The sequence below is a fragment of the Hetaerina americana genome, unplaced genomic scaffold (genome assembly GCF_022747635.1).
Source record: "Hetaerina americana unplaced genomic scaffold, ioHetAmer1.1.p SCAF_8, whole genome shotgun sequence".
Classification (NCBI taxonomy): Eukaryota; Metazoa; Arthropoda; class Insecta; order Odonata; family Calopterygidae; genus Hetaerina; species Hetaerina americana.
The window spans coordinates 39,615,797-39,639,582 of NW_027287427.1; the positions used below are offsets into that span (position 1 = coordinate 39,615,797).

The following is a 23,786-nucleotide window of genomic DNA, read 5'->3' on the forward strand; positions in this document are numbered from 1 at the left end:
ATCACGCTCTCTACAAATAGAGAATGAGAATGAATTGATCCTTCACGCGAGAGAAGCAAAAGAATATCTCTCACTCCATTCTGAGCTCTCTGGCGATTGTCTTATTCTCCCAAGCTCTCTGCGGTAGTCTAATTACCTGGTGACTTAATCACTTTGGTTGCTGCTGCTTATGGAAGAAGTTTGTTGAAATGGGTCAAGAAAAGTTTATTTCGATGTTTCCGGCCTGAAGTAGGAGGGTCATGGTGAATTCACCTCACTCTGCCAAATTTCACATTCCAGCACACATTGCATTAATGTGGAGATATTTTCAAATAGCCAGGGTCAAATGGTCATCAGATCAGGGTCATCGGTGATATTTTGAAAACATGACTTATTTGCTTTAGATCAATTGCCTGTGGTTCGTCATAAGATATGATTAATATTTTTTTCATTGATAAGATCCAAAATTTTGCATTCGCAACCCCGTGGAAGATTAATAACCATTAAAATAATAATCATTCCGTTCCTCTCAATCAGTTGATAGTTCTTATATTTTAAAACCGATACGTTTATTCACAACGCTCATGGGAATTTGCAGTTGTAAGCCATAATTTTTGTCGGGAAAATAACATCATTCACGGATTTAATTCGCATTTAAAGTTTGTATAATATTTTCATCCAAGAACAAGTTGTCCATAATGTTTTCTTTTGACCAGGAGACACATTAAATTGTGTTAGCCCTTACAACCCCACTTTATTCAACATTGGTAAGAAATATTTCTAAATATATTTGGATGAAAATGTGTAAACTTAATATGGGTTTCTATTGATCGAAGTTTATTCTGAAACACCAGAGTTTGAGGGACAACGTTAGTTGTAACTTAGCGAAAGTTTCTATTATATAAAGTGAATGTTTCTCCAAATATTTGCGTAACTTTGTTCTATCTTTCTACACATAACTGTAATTATTACTTGTGAACGCAGTATAAATCGATCAATTGGACGATGATTTACTATCTACCACGTGAGCGTTTTGTTAATTTTTCGTGTTTTCTTATTTCTGATTCGCTAATGTAGTTGCTGTATTGTGCACAACAAATATTTTGGTAATGAATAATTTAAGGGAAATGTATGCATGCAGGGAAGCATATTCTAACTTTATTTAAGTTCGATTTCGGCGAACATTATATATGTTCCCTCGGTTGACGAGTCCACCTGGTGGGATTTGAACCCGCGGCCTGTAGCTTAAGAGGTGAAAACTAACGTCGTTTATTCGTAAATCTCGCCCCTACCCCCTGGTTAGAAGTAGATAAAGCTATAGATACGCATTACGATTATACGCTTAACCGATCTATTTCCATCGAATCCAATAATATTTTGACTCATATTGAAAGAAGAAAGGAGTTGAGTCTTTCTTTCGGATGGTCCAGTCATCAGCATAATTACATCCATAACGATGCTGAAAATAATCTGGAGAGTTGTTAGGCATTTACCATTGTAAATAATGTTTTTCTTAAATGGTCGAGTTGAATTATAAATAAAAACGGCCTGTTTATGAGTCTGATCATAAAAGTTTGATTGATTTAATGGAGCCTCTCGGATGGCAACTCGAGTGGAGGCCAACTGCGGCAGCCAACTCGTGGTAATAGGGAACCCGTATTCACTCTGGTGTGTAATAAAGGTCAAATCGTATGATAAAAGCGGGATCGTATAGGTGTGAGCCGACTCTTTGTTTAGCCACTGATTATTTACTGACTGTTTATCTTACGGCATCGACACTAAGTTTAAAAAATCAACTCTGAGGTCAATATGTATGTATGTGGTAGTGGAATTTCGCCTTCCTACTTTTCAAATTCTAATTTGCACGTTATTGGATGAATTTCTTACTGCATCCTGAAGTGCAATTATTAATTATATGATAGTATATGTATTTGCATGCGTGTAGAATGAAAGGCTTTTTTTGTATGAATTTATACGCCACGGTGGGTATGGTTTTGTATGTATGTGTTGATTTTATATGTGGTTTTGTTCCTTTTTACGGGTGGTGACCTAACACCCCCCGCCACACGCCACTGTGGCAGCTTGCGGGGTATTGTGTAGATGTATGTATCATTCCTTCAAGCCCAATTCATCCCGAAATGTCATCACCTATTTCAGTAATGTTATAAAATCATAACAAGTCGATGGATAGTGTTGGTCCAATCAAATGGCTCTGCTGAATTTTCGCCGTGGATAAAAGTCCCTCGCAGCATTATCTTTGTGGTGCACCCTCACTCGACCCTTAAATTAAGCTGGACTGAGGATAATACGCGCGTTTTGTACTCGGCAACATCCGCAGGTTCGCACGAGCACCATCTAGACCCCCGGACGTGGAAATGGTCAAACAATTTATTTTTTTAATAAAAAAAGGGGGAAAAAATACCTGAACTCTCGGCTCGGAGCCGTCCGCGTACGTGAGCGCGCATTCTTTCCTGGGGTTTTGCGCGAGAGCTTCCATTGACAATTTTTTGGAGGGAATTCACCACGAATGCGTCGAGAGAAGAAATGAGGGAGTGAGGAGGAGAAAAGGGGCACTCGCGAGATGAGATCGTGACGCGAAAATCCAGGCCATCTCCCTTCCCCCCAACCTCTTCCAAGTATGCGATTTGAACAAACGGACTTCAGCCCCCCCCCCGTTTTTCCCTTCATCATAGCCCCCCCTGCCCCCACCCATCGACCCGCTCCCCCACCCCCAGTCCCTCGGCGTATATTTTCGCCCGCGGGTTTCCGGAGGGTGGGGGATGGATGGCGTTGGTAGGAGCACCGGGGGCCAGAGAAGAAAGGGAGCGTCACACCTCCTACCGCCCAATTTGAGGGAGGTCTCAGTTTGCATAGCGTAATTCGTGGACGAGAGCGGAGGTCGCCATCCACCGGTCGTAGTTAGAACTACCATTTCGCCGGTGTGGAAAGTAAAGTGTGTGCTTTGGTGGGGGTGAGTGTGTTGGGGGGATTGGGTAGGTTTTCTGAGGGGGAGGGAGAGAATTGGGGTGTGTGTGGTGGGCGGGTGGTAAGAGAAACAGCAGGGCCTGGGAGCATCTGCCGGATTGCATGTTCTAACTACTCATAGTTGGAGATTGGGGGGTGGGGGGAAAGGTCCGCTGCGGATTCCCAGGAGGCGACCGCTAGGAAGGCTGAGAGAGAGAGGAAGGGGGGGGGGAGGAGGGGAATAAGCCCATGCCAAGGACAGGCGGCGGTTTGGAGACTGTGAGTGGGTCAAAGTGGAATGGGTTTGGAGGATTTTAGCGAGCGTGGGAAGGGAGAGAGAGCGTACTTGCTTCGAAGGTCCCAGAAAATCTACCCTCTGGGGCTAATTCAGTCCTACGTTCCTTTACGTGGCGGTCAAAAGATCGCTTTTTCCTCTTCCCGCTGGGATAGTTGAATTAGCATTCCAAGCGATTTGCCTACTGTCAAAAATCGTACGGAGGAATACATAAATGTGGTTTTGACTCTAAATTTACTTTCGCAAGAATATCGTATTGATTTGTCGATATGATTATATTACAGAAATAACAATAATTATGATTATTGGTAATCTACTAATGGTTTGAAAGTATACAGACTACACAAATTTATTAGGATAGATTTCCTTGTCTCTCCTTACAAAAAACAAGCTCATATCCGACACTACAAAAAGTCCATCTTCAATTCAGCAAATATTCTACCTCCCGACATTCCGTCCAACTTGCCGATCATATCTCAATCACTTTCTCATTCGTCTAACATTCTCCCCTCTATCACGCTCCCATTGCTAATCAAAATACTCTGCATTCATCTTTTCTACCCCCTTAGGATTTCTCCCAACAATCTCCTCTCCTCCCACACCAGTTCCTCGTTTGTTTTCCTTTCTGCCCATCATACCTTTTCAATTATTATCCACACCCACATTCTGGATTAATAAAAATTGTAATTTTCGGAATAATTGTATAATTCTTTGTACGTTATATATTTTAATGTATTTTAATGGTTTTTCTCAAATTGAAGACGAACAAAAATGTAATTTAAACATTCTTGCGATTACCAGGAAAATTTAATGTCAGATATAGGCACTTTGAATTTTAACTTCTAGCGTATTGTGAATGAGAAGTAGCGGTATAGCGACGGAGAAGTACCTAGGTGTGGAAAGCTACCTCTCTCCTTACTCTCCCTTTACGTGGTCAAATAAAACTTTGTAAGTAATAGGCGGTGAAAAACATATGTACTGATCACATATAAATTCTTATGTGCATTACTTCACCTGTTCCCAATTTCGGAAGCACTCACTTCACCTCCCTCTTCTCTGCAAACGCATGCAGGTGGGGTGGCGAACGAAAGAACCGCGGAGAAGGTTGTAGGGATTTTTTTATTAAATAGGCTCACTCCCTCAAAAAGGAAACAAGGGTTGACTCTGGGAAAATAACATGACGGATATTTTTACCGGAGAAACTTGACGCATGAGTGATGAGTAAATTCAGTGGGCTAAAACGAATTCCCGACATATTTTTAACTCTGTAAGAGTCTTTTACACTTCATTTCTTTTCTAAATGAACGTAGGGGTCAGAATTATCAGCGCTGGGTTCTACGGAAGTCGTTTAATGCAAAGAATAATGTCAGTTTCAATGCTTTGTTTTCGCGTGACTAAGTCAATCCTGAATTTTGTTGACAGGGAAAAACTCCTGCGCCCTTTCATAATTTCCTCTAATTCGAAAGCGTGCAAATAATTTTAATTAAACGTCCGATCCCTTTAATAGAAAAAACACATGAGATGAAATAACGTTGTGTACTCACGTGGGCGCAAAATTATCCGCACGGGGATAAGTTCGGTGTCATGCTCGACTGCGGTGCAATTTCTATGCCGCCACGGCCTTCAAAGAGCGTGCTTTACTCCAATCCCTCAGCGGAAATTTTTTCCCCCGGGGTCCGTTCCGTGGGACATCCCTGTGGTCGAAGCTCCATGATTTATTCTCCGAGTGTCCTCGTCTTCGGGTTGGGTGCTAATGAATCTCTAGAGCTACGAGCGAACAATCGGAGGATACTTTGCTTGAGTTCGGTTGCGCTTGGAATGAAAAATTATGATGATACGCTATGTAGGCCACAGACTTACTGTAGCATTATTTGAAAAATTAGAATTCAGCTTCCTTACGCTCTGCGGGACCTCTTTGGTGAATACATAGTTTTAGTTTCCGTGAACCGTTTTCATCCCGACGTCACCTGTTTTACTGCGGCGAGGTCAAAACAATTTCGAAGCGATCAGGGTTTTGTTTGCACGCTGTTGTTGTTGATGAGGCAATTTTCCTCTTTTGCCTGGATCGCGATCCAATTCAGTTGATTAGTGTTACCGCCGAAAATGTTGTTATGCTTGCTTTCACGGAGAAAATTTAAATAAGAGATGCAGAATATCCGTCGAGAAAACAACGATTTGACCCGGCTAATCAGTTACGAAATTATTTTGATTTAATACACGTATTTACATTCAAAGATTCCTACCTAATGATATAGGTTTTGGAAGTTACCTTAATCTATTTTTAACATGCTGCCCAAAAATGTCACTCTTCCTTTCTCTATCCTGCTTTCCCATCGTCCTGCCTTCTATCTCGGCGTTCAAAATCCATCCGCCCACTTTCCCTGCCTTTTTTGTATTTCCCCGAACAACTTCCTCACTTCGCTCATCCTTTTTAAAACTTCAGCGTTTGTCTTCCTCTCCGTCCAACTCATTGTCCCCCATTCTTCACCACATTCACCACGTAAAAGCCATGTTCATTCTCCTGCTTCAAGGACCAGATCCTGCATTTATAAAACACTGCACCCCTAATCAAAGTCTGTTGTAAATAGCTTCCTCACTCACGGTACCCGTCATAAATTCTCTTCTTGCAAACGACATATTCGATAGCGCAATTATTTTCCTTGTGTCCCTACTACTATACCCTTTTTCCTCTAAAATACTGCCGAAATGCATAAAGTGCTCCCTCCGCTGTAGTTTATTCCCTCTGACATTGATTTTTACTTTAATATTCCTACTTCTTAAGAAATTCCTTCTTCAATTCTACTACTGCCTTTCTTTCCATTGCTTTTGTTTTCTTTAGATTAATCTTCGGTCCTTGTCGTCGAAATTAACCAAAAGAAAACACCTAAAGAAAGTGTCGACTTCGTTTCTCCTCGTGCAGATCTCTGGCATTATACCCATAAGTCAGGTAACCATGACTTCAATTCCCTGTCCGACCTACGCGCGATCATATTCAAACCTTACTTATTCAATCATCTTCGGGTGAGGATAATTTCACTTAATTCAACTTTGAAAATATTATTAAATAAACTGGCGCAGTACCTATGCTTTACTACGGGCTTGAACTATTTATCGAAGTATTTCTTTAACCTGCCCACTTTGCTATGGTTGCAATAAAAATTTTGCGGAACCACCGTACACCAGTCATCTTCAACTTATGCTATGGAAGCATTATCCTCCTGGTAGCACTATTCCCATGGCCTCACATTAATTGTGACATATTTTATTTAGTCTAACCAAATATCTGTTCTTTGCGTATCTAATTAGATTGTACATAACATAGCATATTGTATTTGCAGATGAGTAAAGATTGTAAACACAGGGTTGGCCTGGGGCAAAATGCAAGATTAAATTAATGAATTAAGTTATAAAACTGCAAATGACTTGACTTCTGAGTAATTCATAACTCATAGCTATCCTTTACTTTTGATTTATTTTAATTTTTTTTGAGAAAATGTGGCAAAATCTTTCATTTTCTCAAGATTGTAAATACACAGTTGGTGACATATATGTGTGTGTATACATAGATAATCGCCTTTATTTTGGAGCAAGATTGAAACTCCGGAGTCACTTTTACCACCTAACCCATCCACATACATTTAAAATATTAAATTTACAGGTAATTCACATAAATTATACATAAATAGCAATAATTGAATAGATATAATATCTTAGGACTAACATACCGCAACACAATACGTATATTAGTTGCCTAGTTAATAAACTACCAAAACAAAATATATTCAGCATACACACATACAATGCATACAAATGCTTAACACACACATACCAATACTTTTAAAAATATGGTATTGAGGGGTTATATCGTATGTAGAATGGCTAGGGCCCACCCACTTTCTCCCAACATCCTTAGGACGGCTTGCACGGTATTATGTATACGTACAGAGAAAATACTTAAACAGTTTCTCTGAAGTGGCCATGATAATTTAAAAAGTATAGAATAAATATATTAAATAAGGATTTGCATTGAGGATTTTGCGAAGACGCTCAAATTTTTGTCTTCAATTATAGTTATGCACGTGGGCGATTTTAAAACTATTGCGATAAATCGAGAGGCATTACGATAAGTCTTATCCGTATTTCGATAAACAATACCTTAGTTACCTAGTAATTTAAGTATGGTAATGGTTCATATTTAAATACTAATTTGTAAAGCTCAAGGTAAAAAGAATGTACCCCGGTGATATTCCTCAAATGTCATAAAAACCAGTTGAAGTTTGAATTTTCACCCTAATTATTGAGCATTTCATAACGATTTCTTTATTAGTGTTTAGAATCTAGTAATTCTAATCTTCTCTTACAATTTGTTGTAGTTTCAGGGGTTTGGGAAATACTACGGCGAGCTCGTGTGTGATATCTCACGTTTATAAAGATGAATGCAATCCTCATAATTTGTTTTATTTATTATTTGCGCGATATTAAAATTTATACATATGGCAAGTATTTGATCCGTTTTCAAAATGTTAATAATGGCATTTTTGGATTCTATTTCCACTGTCCATGGGAATCAATAAACAATGTAGATTAAATGTGTCTGGGAATCATTTATAATAGCAGTGTAATTTAGAGATTTATATTTACAATTATTACTCTGGAGAAACAAAACATATTCTAAAGAAGAGAATTTAAAGAAACTAAATTTACATTTTTAAATTTGTAATCGGATTTTTCAAGCCACTGACGTCTTGTTTACGAATTTATCTTCAACCGTTATAATTGTGAAGGCTTACACGGCGTCAAATATCTCCTGAAGTTTTTCAAGAAATAAGAACTTTCGTCCTCCGGAATAAGGTTTGAATTTCTGGCAAAATATTGAATCGTATTATTGTGTTGATTCTTCATATGAAATATAAAATAACCTTTCCAGAGCATCTTAAACCCGAATTTAAGAAGTTGTAGACTTGATAACTCTTCGTAACATTAGGGGGGTTTCTTAATATGGTAACAATTTGGGAAAATCACGCTTTCGGAATTCGGAAAGTAAGGATTTTCTCTGAGGTCTCACTGCTTATATTTACAGGCAGTTTGTATTTACAGACTCCGAGGAATCATCCAGGATTAACAGGACGTGGTGGTCCCTTGCCACGCCAATATCTAATGTATGATTTGAACATTATATGCATAGATAGTATTTATATTATTAGTCTGTCTACCATATACGGTAGATTTTTGATGAACATAGATTGAAGAAAAATAGATTTCTAAGCCTCCCATAATTTTACAAAACCTGACACAATACACTAAAATAAAGTCAATGCCACATTCTTTTCACCTTCCATCATTACGTTGAGTAGTAGCAATAATAATTAGGGGAGGTGACCGACAGCGGAGGTCGTTTGCGCCAGAAGGGATAGGTTGGTAATTCAGTATCGATGGGATATTCAGGGACTCGAGGAAGGGTGGAGAGAAACCCGGCGTCAGCATTAGCCTATTCTTAACGAAAGGCGGCAAAGGGTCCACAATTTAACGTCCCGACCACTTGAAGTGCTCTCCGTATTGCACTCCAATTAAGAATCGGGATACCGCTGAAAAATCTGGCCACCACTGGGATTCGAACCCGGGCCTTCGGGCGCCTTTTCCTCCCCATACTTCACTTGCCGAAGCTCCTCTCCTCATCTCAGCATTCAACAATTCATCCTCTTTCATAATGATACGCATCCATATTTCCTGCTTCCTTTAAATTTCTTCCTCCAACCATTTCTCCACCTCCACCATGTCCATTACAAATTGGCTTGTTTTCCTTTCTGTATATTTTATTTTCCATTCTTCTGAAAACGCACGTATCAAAAGCCAAGGTTCCGAGCCGTTCAAAACCATACTTCATATCAAATTTTACGCTAATCTTTTCTTGTCAGCTTAACTCAATATATCTGCCATAAATTCCCTCCTTCTTGTGAAAGCTTCTTTGATTAAAGCAATTATTTTTCCTATATCCGTATTAATTTGACTATTCTGATTCAAGCAACTCTCAAGTTAGATACATTTTACATCCACTTTAGTTTGTCCACTTAAATTTGTTCTCATTATATATCTATCTCATTTATTTTTCAACCCGCTCGGCAATTATGGTACTGAACGTATATAATATTATTTAAGGATAATTTAAAAAATATTTCTTCATGTGTACATTTTTCATCTATATTGCATTCATTTCTGTAGTAGGCGTATGTTTTATTTGAGGATTAAAATATTTTGGGGCATCTACTACGAGGAAATCATGTGTGAACGTGGTTGAAAATACTCTCAAGATGATTAACATGGGTAATATTCGTATTTTTCTGAGGAATTTTATTACATCTTTCAAAGAATATAGGGACATGGTAAAATAAAGAATAGATTAGTGTGGAAGGATATAGAGAAAAGGAGCACGTTTCCTGAAATGTCTTCAAAATGTATATTGTTGGGTAAATTTCCTAACTCAATTGGAAATTGCATGAAGATGTTGCATACTATATGCATGATATTTACCTGGCCGTGAATTCTCTTTTCAGTGTTCGTTCATCTGAGTGATCGAAGCTTCCAGAAGTCAGGAAAGCAACATGGCCGCCGCTACGGAAGCAACGCTGCTTTACACCCGCTCTCCCGGATATCGGCGTCACGTGGCACTGGACATGTCGCCGCCGATGACCAATTCCATTCACGCCAAGAGAAAATCCTCAGCTGCTGGCCGGAAACCCGGCTCATCCCCCTTACGTGTCGACACGAGACCAAAGCCGTTGCTGGTCGACGGCATTTCATCGGAAATCACAGAACCAAATCCCGAAGTGCCTCAAGCCGAAGGATATGCGAAAATAAGCTTGAATTCCGAGAATAGGAATTTAGTCATCAAAAGTAAGTCACTCCTTCATGTCAGTTTTCTGAAACAATAATTTTCTGAAAATCATATAAGATGATTTATATTGCATTTGCTTATAATCTTCATTTCATTGATATATTATCAACTATAGCCTGCTGCTAAAATATCTAAATTCGCTTAAAATTGTAAAGAATTTTTCTCACTGTCTAAATCATTTATTCCATGTTAGACCATGATAATACTGTATGAAAATGAAAATTACGTTATCATTATAAGCCCATGAAATATAAGACCTTATAGTTTTATCCTTTCCTTTTTAGAAGTCGAACTAAGATCAACTCAAAATAATGACCGTGCTCTTATTTTTCGTGCTACATGGGTTTCTAATGTTCACAGTAATTTCATAAGCTCAAAAAATTACTAAAACAGCTATTTCGACTCAAAAAGGATCGCGTGGCTGTACTGATAAACGTCGCAGTGCGAGGTTGTGGAAAGTTTTCAGAGGAAGGGTGAAAATGGTATTACGTACAAGATTTTCATGAAAGGTATCGGGAATATTTTTTTCCTGGTGTGATGGTATGTCGCACCGCGCAGGCTCGATGGTACGGGGGTCTGCCCTTAACGCGTGCCAAACGCCTGCTAGCGTTTGTTCAGGTTAGATCATGTTTTTGGTTAACCCCTGCCGTGTGACTCGGTGCTAGCGTAAAAAGCAGCGAACGATTGAATAGCAGTACGCCATTAAATTTTGTGTCTACGGAGGAAATTGGGTGCGGAGACGTTGGGTATGATTCGCCAACTGTTTAAATATGAAATTGTGTCACAAACTGCAGTTTTAAAGTGGCACAACCTCTTCAAAGACAGCGAAGAGAGTTTGGAGGACGAGTCCCGCTCTTGACTGCCGTCGGCGTCAAGAACCGACGGCATGTGCATGAAGTGCTGAATTCAGACCGTCGGTTAAGTGCGCGCATGATGAGGGAGGGATTTGGCCAGAAGACTAAGGTAATTTTAGCAATAAGCGAGGAATACAGAACAATAAGCTTAATTTTAAATGGAGCTAAAATGGTTCTCGGGATCACAAACAAAAGAAATTAGAGCAGGGTAAATGATTAATTAGGGAAGGGTAAATGATTAATTAGGGGATGATCAGTTTTGGTTCTGGAAGGGAAGAGGTACGCGTGACTCCATTGCAGTAATGAGGTCACTAATACAGAGGGGCACAGAAAACAGTCAGACTGTTCATATTAGTCTTTTTCGTAGATTTCTTAAAAGAGTTTGATAGAGTGAATATGTTGGAGTTAATGATTATATTGTAGAAAAAAAGTCGACTGGCGGGATAAGAGACTAATCCGCAACCTTTTCATGTCACTGACTGCATCGGTGCGAGTGGGGTTTGGAGAGGTCGGTTGGATGTTGTTGGAAAGGGGAGTTACAGAGGGGTTTCCATAATCACGTGTGTGGTTTAAAGTATATGTGGAGGAAATGATTAAAGATGCTTGTGAAAAACTAGAAAAAGGATTGAAAATCGTTGGGGAATCCCGTAATTAGATTTGCGGATGACCAACGTTTAGTTTTTCATTCAACGAAGGGGTTGCAAACTCTGCTGATTGCATTGGAGAACGTAGTAGGGATATAAGAAGAAGAATTGGATTAGACAAAGAGCTTTCAAAAGGAGAGAATTGATGACAGGGACATTGAGTAAGAATATTTAGAAAAGGCTCGTCAAAACTTGATATAAAACGTGGTTTTTCACGGCTCGGAAACATGAGCATAGACGCAGGATTTATAGGCATAGATTGGAAGCTTTTGAAATGTCGGTGTGGAGAAGAATGAAAAAGGTGTAGTGTACAGGAAGGAAAACAAACGAGGAAAGGCTAGATATGGTGATGACGGAGAGATAATTTTGGGGGAAAATAAAAAGGAGGCGGGAAAGGTGAATTCATAGCGTTTTTATTGGATGGTGGAATGTTGAAGATTGTGATAGAGGGGAGAACGTTGGGCAAACGAGGGAGGGGTAGGAATTGGATATAAACTCGATGGTTTCAGGCTTCACTTTGTGGAAATCCATTCTAATAAATCAAAAGAGAGATGGTACTTTTTTCCACACTTTATTTTACAAGTCAACCGGTTTCGTCGCATAGGCGACATCATCAGGTGATGATGTCGCCTATGCGACGAAACCGGTCGACTTGTAAAATAAAGTGTGGAAAAAAGTACCATCTCTCTTTTGATTTATTAGGAATTGGATAGGCCAACTGGGTGGAATGATGGGAGGAAAGAAGGATGCGAAAAGGAAGAGTAGTGTAGTGTCCCATTTCAAGTTGAGTTTTTTGTTATGAGAAGCAAGTAAATCTATTTTTTTACATATGTTTAGACTGTGACCATCTAAAACTTACCCTAGCTGGTAGAATACCAATAATAATGACAAATCATTCTGGTATTCCATTTTGTATATTTTTTTGTCTTCTATAGTGTATCAAGGCAACAATATACAATGGAATTTCCGTTGTGAATTCTAAGCTGGATAAATTAACTATATTCTATTTTGAGTGATTAATTAAGTTCCAGAAGCAGTGAAATTTGCAGAAATCGAAAATTTTACTCGCCGCATTAAGACACAAGGTCAAATCTTACGTGATTTCATTTGTTCCCTGTGGTTTCCAAAGCTATTAGACGGGATTTAAAGGTTGAATGGAAAATCAAGGCGAGGAAAGCCCAACTTTTTTCCTCAATTTGGAACTCGAATTTTTGTAGAGCTGCCTTTCTAAAAAAAAAGCTGATGTCGAATCTAATGAAGTTGGATAAAGTTTGCAAGAATAGCCTTAAGGTTTTAGGGAGTAGGTTTATTTATGAGAAAATTAACGTCCTTTGGTACAGAAGAAATCTTCAAAAAAACAATGAATAACTGCGTTTAAGGCAATTAGATTTTTACATGTCGCAGGAGAAGTGAGGAACAGTTAGGAAATGTGAATTAGAGAGAAACATAGAATTCTTAATTAGATACCTTATAAAGAATTCATCAGTGGGACTAATCATCTCCAGTTCAATCTTTCCAGTTAAGTTATTTTCCAATGATGAAAAGAAAACTTGGACGAAAGAGCAATGGGATGAGGGAAGTTTCATAGTCAGGGTGATGTGAACTTTCCACCCAATAAAACGAAATAATAGTGGGCATGAAAGATGAATATCAGTGACCATTAGCTGTTAGAAGAGAATTCATTAGTCGAGCCGATGTAGAATGAGGAAAGGTGGACGGAATACTCGGTATGACCTTATTGGGAATACATGTACTATATATTAGATAAATGCAAATAGATATACTCTGCCATATTTCCCAACACTTATGACGGGAGTAATTATGCTGACTTCGCTTGATTTCGCAGCGTTCGCGGCCAAGGAGCGGTTGTTCAAGCCCTCGCCAGCTCCGCCGCCCACGCCCTCCGCCATTCACTGTGGGGGAACGCCGGGCACCGCCTCGAGCGTCCCGCCGCACCTCCGAAGCGCGCCCATCCGGAGGTTGCGGCATCCTCTGGAGGAAAGCCCGTTGTGGGGAGCGGCTGGAGGGGCCCTCTCTGGGGCCCTGTCCCTGGCGGTGGCCCTCCCGACCCTCCTACTACTCTTCCTCTTCCTGCCCGTCTGTCTGCTCGCTCGCTCGATGGCTTTCCTGGCCGCCGTCTGGGGGAGACGTGCGGCAGCTGCCGGGGGAAACCAGGGTAAGCCTTTCATTTACCTCCGTCCCGGTCGGTATTCAAGCAAGCTTACTCAACCGCAAGTCCTCGGAGACTGTCATGGTTTAACGTAAAAATGTAGTCAACTCTGACCACCGTGTATTTCGGTTTGAAGCGGGAGGTTTGCGATGTTGGAGCTTATACTACATTAGGCGACTTAGAGAAGCTCTGGTAATGCATGCTAAGTAAAATATTAGGCCTGTAATGTTCGGAAAATATTTAATTCACAGAACCTCCTTGAATTTTTGATATTTTGAGAGTGAATTCTCATGAATTGTTTTATTATCGCAATGAATTCTAATGTTCAATTATAATACCTGTAGGTATGATTAATATATCCCAAATTTGAAAATTTGCCTTAGAAAATGTATTTTTCCAACTAATTCTGAAATAGTTTATTAAAATTGTTTGCATATTTGATATTCATATAAATTTAAGATCGTATATAATATGCTTCTGTTTAACATTATTTATTAAATCAATTTATTTGAGAAATATCACATTCTTTAGGCATAATATGTTGGAGGAAATTCTTATTGATCAAGTGTTTGACTATATTTTATATTATATAATTACTTTCTCGATTGTTCCTTTAATTATTAAATTTTAAAAATTAGCATTATTAGGCAATGCATGCTGCCACTTAATCAATGTCAGTTTACAGTAAATTTGCATGGAGTTATATCTCCCCTTTATAGAGCTTTGAAGTGCTAAAATCCCACCCTTGTTACTTTCCTTCGCTTAAATTTTCAACTCGAAAATAATGTTACTTTGACATATAATGCTGGGAGAAGTGAGGTAAATTGTTGCATTCGGAAAAGTAACAACCGTTGTCGAAACCAACCCGGCTCTTTCCCTCCTCTTTTTCCCCTCGCCCGTTTAATATCATTCATGGAGACCTACAGAGGTTTGCCCTGCCGCGGGTATTGCGATGCTTTCTGAGGAAACCCCTCTAACCCTTTCGCGAGAAATATCGCGAACTTTTTGCCGTAATTTTCCCTTGATTTGGAACCAGTGGTATCGGTCTTGAGTCACACTGGAAGTGATCCAGTCACCTTGTTACCATTATTAGGGTTACACGGTAAAAAAAAAACTTACATATTTCGGTTTTTGTGCTTTTTGCTGAAATGGTGGAAATTTTCCAAAGGTAAGATAGTGTTTCCTTCTCTGAACATAATTTTTCCGCTCATATATCAAGACTATTTCTATTCCCATTCACCCCGTTTCGTTGCGATTTTCCATCCGCGTGTTTTCGTCCCAAATAGCGGTACCGCAGGTTCCGTCTTGAATTACGGGAGTTTTCTCTTGCTCGTGCTAAAACATTATTGCCGAATAGTTGTTGAAGCCCGCTGGGAACCATCTTGGCTGCACTTAAAGGGTGGGAGAGATCTCCACACGAGTAGAATGAAACGGAAAAGAGCACTCAAACTCTGCCGGCATCGTCGCCGATGGATTGAATTCGCAAGTCTCGCGTCAAATTGCGCCTATCCCAGTGTAATAGTCGCGGTTAGTCCAACTTCCAGGAGCGACCTCGGGGGAGCGCTAGACTCATCCGAGGGTGAATAGTCTCATTACACCCAGGAGGAACTTTGGATGCTCCTTCGAACTCTCCAACCCCAACCCCCTTTCCCTTCCCATTCCCCACCCCCAGAGTACCGTGTCAAGTCTCCCACAAGCTGGTATCCCTTACTCTCCCACGCTTCCTCCACCTCTTCCTCCACCGCGTCTCACCCGCCCCACCGACATCCCAGCACCACTGCACACACCCTTCCTCCCCATACACAAACTCTCACGTTTCTCCCCTTCCCGTCCCGATCCCTCCCGGTAACACTCTCCGCTTCTTCCGTATCCAACTCCCGTGTTCAGCTCTCGGGAGAAGTAGGTGAGTGAAATGGGATGCGGGAAAGAAGGGAGGAATTGGGTCGGAGACTCCCACCGCCGTTTCACCCTTTCCCCTTTCCACTCATAAGCCTCTCCCTTCAGCCTCCCCTCTCCTCCTCGTGGCTTTGTGCTAACCAATCTGTTAGGGGGTGGCGGCCCCCTAACGTTCGCCACCGGCGTTGCGAAATCTCTGCATGGAGCTTTGATTGTGACACCCATTAAAATTAGTAGTTTATTTTGTCTTTCAATAATTTTATATACTCTTTCAGGCTCCCATTACCAACATCTGAGTGGCGTAATCCCACACAGGAAACTAGAAATGGGTCCCCCTTAGTGGAACTGGTTTTCAGTCAATATGATGTTTTCCGTTTTTAATTTGAAAATCAACGTAACTTTGAGTTCAAAATATCACTGAGAAACTTAGGATTGTAGTATAGTAATACGTATGAGAAGAGGATCTATTGGAGGCTTAAGAGTTTGTGAAGGTATTGAAAAGGGTGTCATACGTGAGCTTGATAGAGAAGAAAAAAAACGAAGAAGTTCTTGAATGGACTGGGAACGAGATAAAGTTAGCGGGAGAAATTTAGTGGAAGAGAGAGAGAAGTGGATGGAAGAGCTATTGAGAGGTGGGGATATGAAGAGAGAGACAAAATGAGTGGAGAAGTTAGATAAGTTAGGAGATGAGAAGATAAGAAGAGGCTTTTGAGACTGCATGAAGTTGAATTGGAAAGTATAAGGACCAAAGGTTAGAACTAAGTTGTGTCAGATAAAATGTTTTCATGCTTTCCTGAAGCTCTTTGGAGATGATGGCAACGTCTTATTTTTCAGGGGCCTATTAAAACACCCTTACCGGGTTGACTACGTTTCACAATTATAGTCATTTGCGCTTGGTTGATGAAATTGAGTTTAATTTGAGACAATACTCTCTTAGTTTATGTGTATGGTACAGTATATACATGTATGCCGCTTGCAAGCCACGCGCATGGGTTACTCCAACTAGTGATTTCTTGACATGAAAGAAATATTTTGATCAATTTCACCTGATTCCCCTTTCGGAATTTCATTAATAATTCCGCTGATTGGTTGATTAACATTATTGTGAATCTCTGGGCACGTGCTGTCGTGGTATTCCCCATAATATCATTGCTAATTTTAAATGGAAATTCCTGTAGTAGGCCAAGAAACGATAACATCTCCTCGGCTATTACGACTGTTGCTAGTCTTAACAAAATGTTTTTAAACCCATGTAGACAGTAAGTGGCACCTTGAATTTTGTCTTTCATATTGTCTGAAAAATGCTTCAAAAGATGATAGGCGGCTGGATATTGTTATTTCCAGCATACTCGACCGGTATTTATTAGATTTAAATTTAGCTCAAGGTATTGTTTTGCTTGCATGGCAAAATTTCATGCATTTTTATATAGTATATAATAACTATGATACAAAAAGGTATGAACTCATCTCTTACATTCCTACATATACATTTCTCCTCATAGTCGGATGGAGATAACATTAAAATTCCGATAGTTGAAATGTCTTACATTTTTAGGTGGCATTATTGATTATTTTATTTGGTATTAGTGTTAGTTTTTTCCCGGTTCGACTTATTTAAAGAATTTAACAAAAAGAAAATTTGACAGCACTGCATTTACCTCAAATATTATATTTATTTTTTTGAATATTAATCGAGAAAAACAGAAAAAAGTTGAATGGATAATATTTTTTAAGTTACCACAAAAAAAATCCAAGTTAAATGTAAACAATTGCATGAAAATTAAAATTTAGCACAAATTATGATCGTCAAAAGTTTTCATAAGTTTTTACACGGGATCATATTTACGTAATTTATTATGTTTTACAATTATTGCGAGTGGTGGATGGAGAGTCGAAATGAGCAGTGTTAGGAGGAGGGGAGCAAAGAAGTTTTCACACCAGTCTATTGCCACCCTTGCTTTTCAACTTATGTCTGGAGGAAAAATAGGCGTGGGAAGAATCTGAGATAGGAATAAAAGTCTACGAACGATTCATAAATGCAGTTAGGCTTGCGGATGATCAAGCTTTAGTACGCTAATCAGCCAATGGGTTTCAAGTATTCCTTGGCGCATCCGAAATTCAGTGAATTAGGCATGATATGAGAATAAATGTAAATAAAACAACGGTTATGCGATTGCCGAGAAAGAGGAAAGCTAAGTTAAATATCAAAATAATAGATTATAAACTAGAGCAGGCAGGATAGTATATTTACCTCGGAAGTGTTTTGGACCAAAATGTTCGAATCAATAGGAGAGGATTATACGGAGAAAAATGTCGATAGGCAAAGAAGCTTTCACAAGGAGGGGGGAATTGATGACAAGGACGATGAGTACGGATATTAAGAGAAATCTTGTAAAAACTATGGTATGGAGCGTAGTTATGTACGGCGCGGAAACATGGTCTTTGAAGCAGGATAATAGACGTAGATTGGAGGCTTTTCAAATGTGGGTGTGAAGAAGGATGGAGAAGGAGAAGTGAACAGAAAGGAAAAGAAATGAGGAAATGCTAGGTATGGTGGGGGAGGAGAAGGGTTTGATGGAACAAATAATAAAGAGACAGGAAAAATGAATGTAGAGCATGTTAGTGGCAGTGGGATATTGAAAACTTTGATAGAGGGGAGAATGTTAGGAAAAACAGAAAGGGGCAGGAATAGGATAGAAATGTTGGACGGAATGAAGGGAAGAAGGAAGTATACGGGATTAAGAGGGACTGTGTTGTAGAGTGGTATGTTGGATTGTGGTTTGTTAGCAGAGGCAGATATTGCTGTACCGTTGTAGGCTCTATTTTTATCCAAAACCTTTATTGGTATAATCCTAGTAATATTATCAATTGCCTTCACGTTTTCTTTTTTGAACTCTTGCTTTCAAATCTTTAAACTGTCATTTTCAGTGTCAACGGTGCATTCAGCATGATCAAACATAATACCGCTTCTGAAGTCAATTAGTTGAATTTTGCCGTTAATTATTGCTAAATTAATAGCCTTAACAACTATTTATTATATTAATCTTTTTAAGTTTTAAATTACAGGGCTTTGTTTTCATTTTTATTCTGAAATAATGTCGTAGGCAGTAATTTTAATTTTGTGACCCAGACAGAATGCGTTTGGCTATATAAATTTAAGAAACATTTTGTTGTCGAAAGACTTATCTGCTCGGGATACCCTTCCGCAAAATTTTGGATTCCACAACCCATTTCATCTATGTGCTCCATATATTGTATAGTATTGGCGATGAAGACTATTACTTCAGGAATGAAAGTACAGATTGATTAAATTTGACATAGCAAGGAGCAAATGTCTCTTCGAGCATGAAATTTTTTTAAAGAGGGAATAAGTAATTGTTACATAAGTTGCGATGCCTATTGATCCCTCGGCCGTTTGAGTATACATATAAGTCATAAATTTACTTACTGACTTAAATGAGATCGTTTAAAATATTGTAGAGCATATTATGATATTCACTGGGGAGACGTGGTTAAATGTTAATCTGTGTAAAGGTTTTGGTTGGAAATAACGGGGAGGGAAGACGCCGATGTACAAACATTCCCAGCTCTCGAGCAATTTTGATTCTTAAGAATTAATTTTTTTCTGCGTTTTTGTATTCTCAGCACACCAACTCCATCTCTTCTTATTCACAGAGTTTCATCTTTTTCTTCCCACTTCCCTTTTACGTGTTGTCTTCTCGTCTGTCATCTAAAATTTTACCCCCTGACTGAAGTCACCCAACTGATGTAAATTTCGTGTGCAGAATACACCCTCATTAATTTTAATGATTGAGCACAGTATTATCCTCTCTCTCTCTATCTCTCTCGTTCGACACACTAAGCCCACCTGTTTCATTTGGCATGCACGGATTATGTATCACCCTTCCCAAGGCAAGTGCTTGCGAAAATAAAATACATTTACATCACTCTCAAATAAATACTCCCTAATGGAAAAGCGTTGGATGCCAGAAAGTCATCTCACTTTTTCTTGCAAGGTGAGTATGAAAATGCAATTTCCAGAGGTTAAATCTTTTGAAAAGAAGCCAACGAAACTTATTTTGTCCACGTACCGCGTTCCACTTCCTTTAGTTGTGCGGATACTTGAATTTGAACTTTGCAGTGCCGTTTGAATCAGCTTTTTCAAACATTCTAAAACATTTTTGTCGCGATTAACTCAAATTTAAATAATCTAGCCGCTCTCATGACTATTAACGTTACGTTATTGGGCGGCATTTATTCTATACGATCAAGTTTGTAAAAGGGGATAATCGAATACAGATGAACCAATAGATTATAATGATTAGGTTTCAGGAAATTATATTTATTTTCGTTTTTCCAAATATAATAATTGACTTCAATCGATATATTGTTGATTTACTTGAACTTGCTAAGATACTGTAGAGATAAACTGAAGAAAAGGATATTTTACCCAAAAAAACTAGATTGGTATTTTATAGAATATGCTCTGAACCGATTTCAGCTGATGCAAAAAATGTTAATTTGTATGTGAAATTTTAGGAACCCGTCAAGCATTAGTAGTGAACTGAAATGATTTTTTTTTAGCATGAGGTGAAGTTATGAGTATCTTTCATGCATGTACTCATGTTTTAGAAGGTGCCTAATTCCAAAGAATAACATCATTATAAAGAATTAAACCTTCGAATAAAAACATATTCTCAATATAGGATGCACCCATTAGCAAACCTATCGACTACTTTGGATAATTATCTTATGTTACGTACAATAATATTTACCTTCATTTAATGATTTGAAGAGCAGTTTCATATTTTATATCAAACGACAATCGAATTATTGAACGTAATAATTTCTATGAAAAGTTAATTTTATGTACAATTGATTACAGCATTTAGAGAGGGAGTGATATAAATACTTCGATTCCATTATTTTCGGTAATCAATTACTTTTCCACTTCACTTTTCTCTTTGTCCTTGTCCAAATATGGTGCTCATGATTGTCAAATACTTGAAGCCTACCAAATTATCCCATTTTAATGGAAGTTGTTTATTGTGACTATTGGTGGTCTACGAGCGCCACTTCCACGTGCAATACGCAACAATAGGAATTAAGCGTATGTTATCGGCATTCAGGGTGTTTGCCATACCCAATTTTGGAAATTTCCATATTAAGTCCCATGTTTTCCCGTGTAATTCTTCCCCGTCCCCTTAGATCGTTACAGCGTGGTGACATAGTGTGACTTGGGGGCGTGCAATTCACACTTTCTCGGATTCCGTCCAAATTTTGAGTGGCATTTCGTACCTACGGGCCCCAAAGTGGTAACTCGGCATCTGACTCCCATGTTCTCGACAAGAATTCTCCACGAGCCACAAATGAAACGGCTTCTCTTGCGGCGCATGAATTCCCACGTTCGTGACTTCCCCCTACCGCTCCTTTGCATTGCCCCCACTTCCCCCGATCCTCATATCCCCTCTGTCCATCGGCCCGCTGCCTCCCGTAGGCGATACCCGTCGGCGAGTGGACAGGAAACCCCATTTGTTCCCGTAGGATTTCTCCGGGTGCGCGGAAAGATATATTTCACCGCGCCAATGACAGCCGAGCACCGAAACTGCGATTAATTGCCTTTTCTCCCGCCCTAAACGGTCTGATCACCCGGGATGAGGCCGGTTGATTAAATTCTCGGCACCTGCTCGGTGGAACGCAATCTCGGGGCGGAATTGCTTGCTGCTTGGATGATAATGCGTCCGAATAAAATTAAGGGTGAACGGAAGGGGTCGCAATTACCGACCGCATCAGTTGCCTGAGCGATGGGTGCCAATTTCATCGGGCGGCATGTATTCCGAAGGATGCGTTGCAATCCGCACCACCTGGTCAGGTGCGCGCACACGGACGTTTGCTGATCATTATCACAATCTGACCATTACGCTTCTCACTGCGAAAGTCGTGACTGAGGTCTGGGGTTATCGTTAGGAGAGCAAACAAGAGAAACAAAAAAGGGGAAAGTTATCCCATTGTCGCTCTCATAATTTCTATGCCAAACTCCTTATAAAGAGCTGTAAAAACATTGCGCCAATTGGCCATCCTCAATACCACCAGATCTGTCGAAATAAAAACAAAATAGCTAATTATACAAAATAGCTAGTGATACAAAATAGCTAGTTATTTCAACTATTTTAAACTCTTGTTGTGCCACAAAAGTTAACCATGCACGGTCAACTGTGCATTAAAAGTCAACACAGTTACAAGAAATGTAATGAATACATTTTGTTTCAGATGACCTTTCCCAGGCCATTACATTCCGATTGACTTTATAAAGTCCAAATGAAAATGATCTCTGAAAATGATTCCTCTTCAATGATCGTAAATATTTTACATTCACAGTCTTAACTTTTATTTTAAAATTTAATACTATTTCCAAACTTAAATATTTCTATAACTAGCTAGGAAAATAATGAGAAAACTTGTTAGTTTGTACGATTCATCATTCGCAGATTTTCATTCAACTACCGGCAAAAGATAAATACATTTCATTCAGTTGGGTAGAACTATATTCCCTATGATTCCAGATCTAGTTATAACTTAATAAAATGTGGCTTACTCAATATGCCATACTTTAGATAAAGTTATGTAGGTGTACGGCTTTCGGTTGAAAATAGACCCCATGGTTGAAAATTACATGTATCGCTCCGTTTCTAGCCCTTCATCTCCGACTCCCAGATGATTGTCCTCCACCTTACCAATCTATGTGGGAAGTATATCTTCTCTATGAAGACGACCGGAGTTTGAAAGGCCTCGGGAATTTAAAAATAATGTCCTCAAATAAGCATAAAAGTAATTGGAAATATTGCTACAATTGCTTCTCTGCAACTACCAATGGCTGTAAACTAAACCTCTATTATCCAAAAGGCTTCAAACACTTGCAATTTCGTGCCAAAAAAATGAAGTATGGACGTGATCAAGGACAACTTTCTCCATTAATCATTTTGCCAATTAATCAATGGCTAAATGTGGACACCATACAGCAAGCACCAAATAAACAAACGCCTCATGGTGCCCAAGGACATATTAAACCCCAAGATGTATCTGATGGATGACTGCCCGTTGACAATCGTGAGCGAGCATTTTAAAAAAAATTCCCAGAGACAAGCGTTGGGGATGGGGCAGATAGGGAAGGAGTTTGCCTGTAGAAGACCCTTGAGGACGTGAAACAATGGGAATGTGGTGGGCGCAACGTTGAACAAAATTGCCAAATAGCAGGCGGGTCGACCCTCGGAAACGATTCCACCCTGATCTCCCTCCAGTTTTTTCTCCCCGGGAGTTTGAAATGGCCTTAGGTGGAAATAAAAGGCACAGCGATATCGCCATAAAACCTTTTTTATCTTATCCTGACGCTTCTATCAAAATGCTAATGTGTCGTAATTGGCTCGCAAAGATATTATCAAGGTTTTTTTCAGGAAAGAGTTGCCCCTAGGAAGGACATTTGTCTTACGATCCAATTTATACGCAATGAGTAACACACGTAGCAGGAGAAATTATTTTTGCCGAGTTTATAATATTTTTCTCTCATTTTTCCTTAAGTTTTTTCAGTTTAATTGCATCCCTAAATCTAGATCTCCATTGACCGGCAATTCCCGAAAAAAGAAAAGTTCTCCTTCCTGCAAGTGTAAATAAAAACATTCTATTCAACTTATGTGAGGTTTCCATGAACGAATGAAAACTTTTGCCAATAATTAAAGTGTATCACATATTGTCAGGCTCAATATTACTTTTAGGTTCATGCTCATAGTACAGGCAATTATCATAGATGAACATTTATTTCCGATGAATGATTGACGATAAATCAATGTCGCATCAATGGATGTATTTATTCTTCTGCTCGTCTATATAAACATTTATAGCATGATAGTAAATTTGAATTTTGGCAGTTAATTATTCGCCTTTATTACTTCATGCCTTTTTAATCATGTTGAAATTCCATCGCTATTATGTTTTTTTTGTAGAACGCCTAATCTTGGTTAAAAAAATAAAAACTGTCATGGTGGAATACTGCATTGATGACGAACGTAATAACCAACCACCGCCTCAAAAAACTACA

At 39.2% G+C, this 23,786-nt stretch overlaps 1 protein-coding gene across 1 annotated transcript in view; it reads left to right on the top strand.

Moving 5' to 3' along the window:
• The window catches only part of LOC139697860 (uncharacterized), a 531,364-nt gene that overhangs the window by 470,198 nt on the left and 37,380 nt on the right, over positions 1-23,786 (top strand). The window contains exons 6-7 of the mRNA XM_071596719.1: positions 9,790-10,129; positions 13,475-13,804. Of these exons, the coding sequence (XP_071452820.1) occupies positions 9,838-10,129; positions 13,475-13,804 (622 nt within the window). The 5' untranslated portion in view covers positions 9,790-9,837. The remainder of the gene's footprint in view (positions 1-9,789; positions 10,130-13,474; positions 13,805-23,786) is intronic.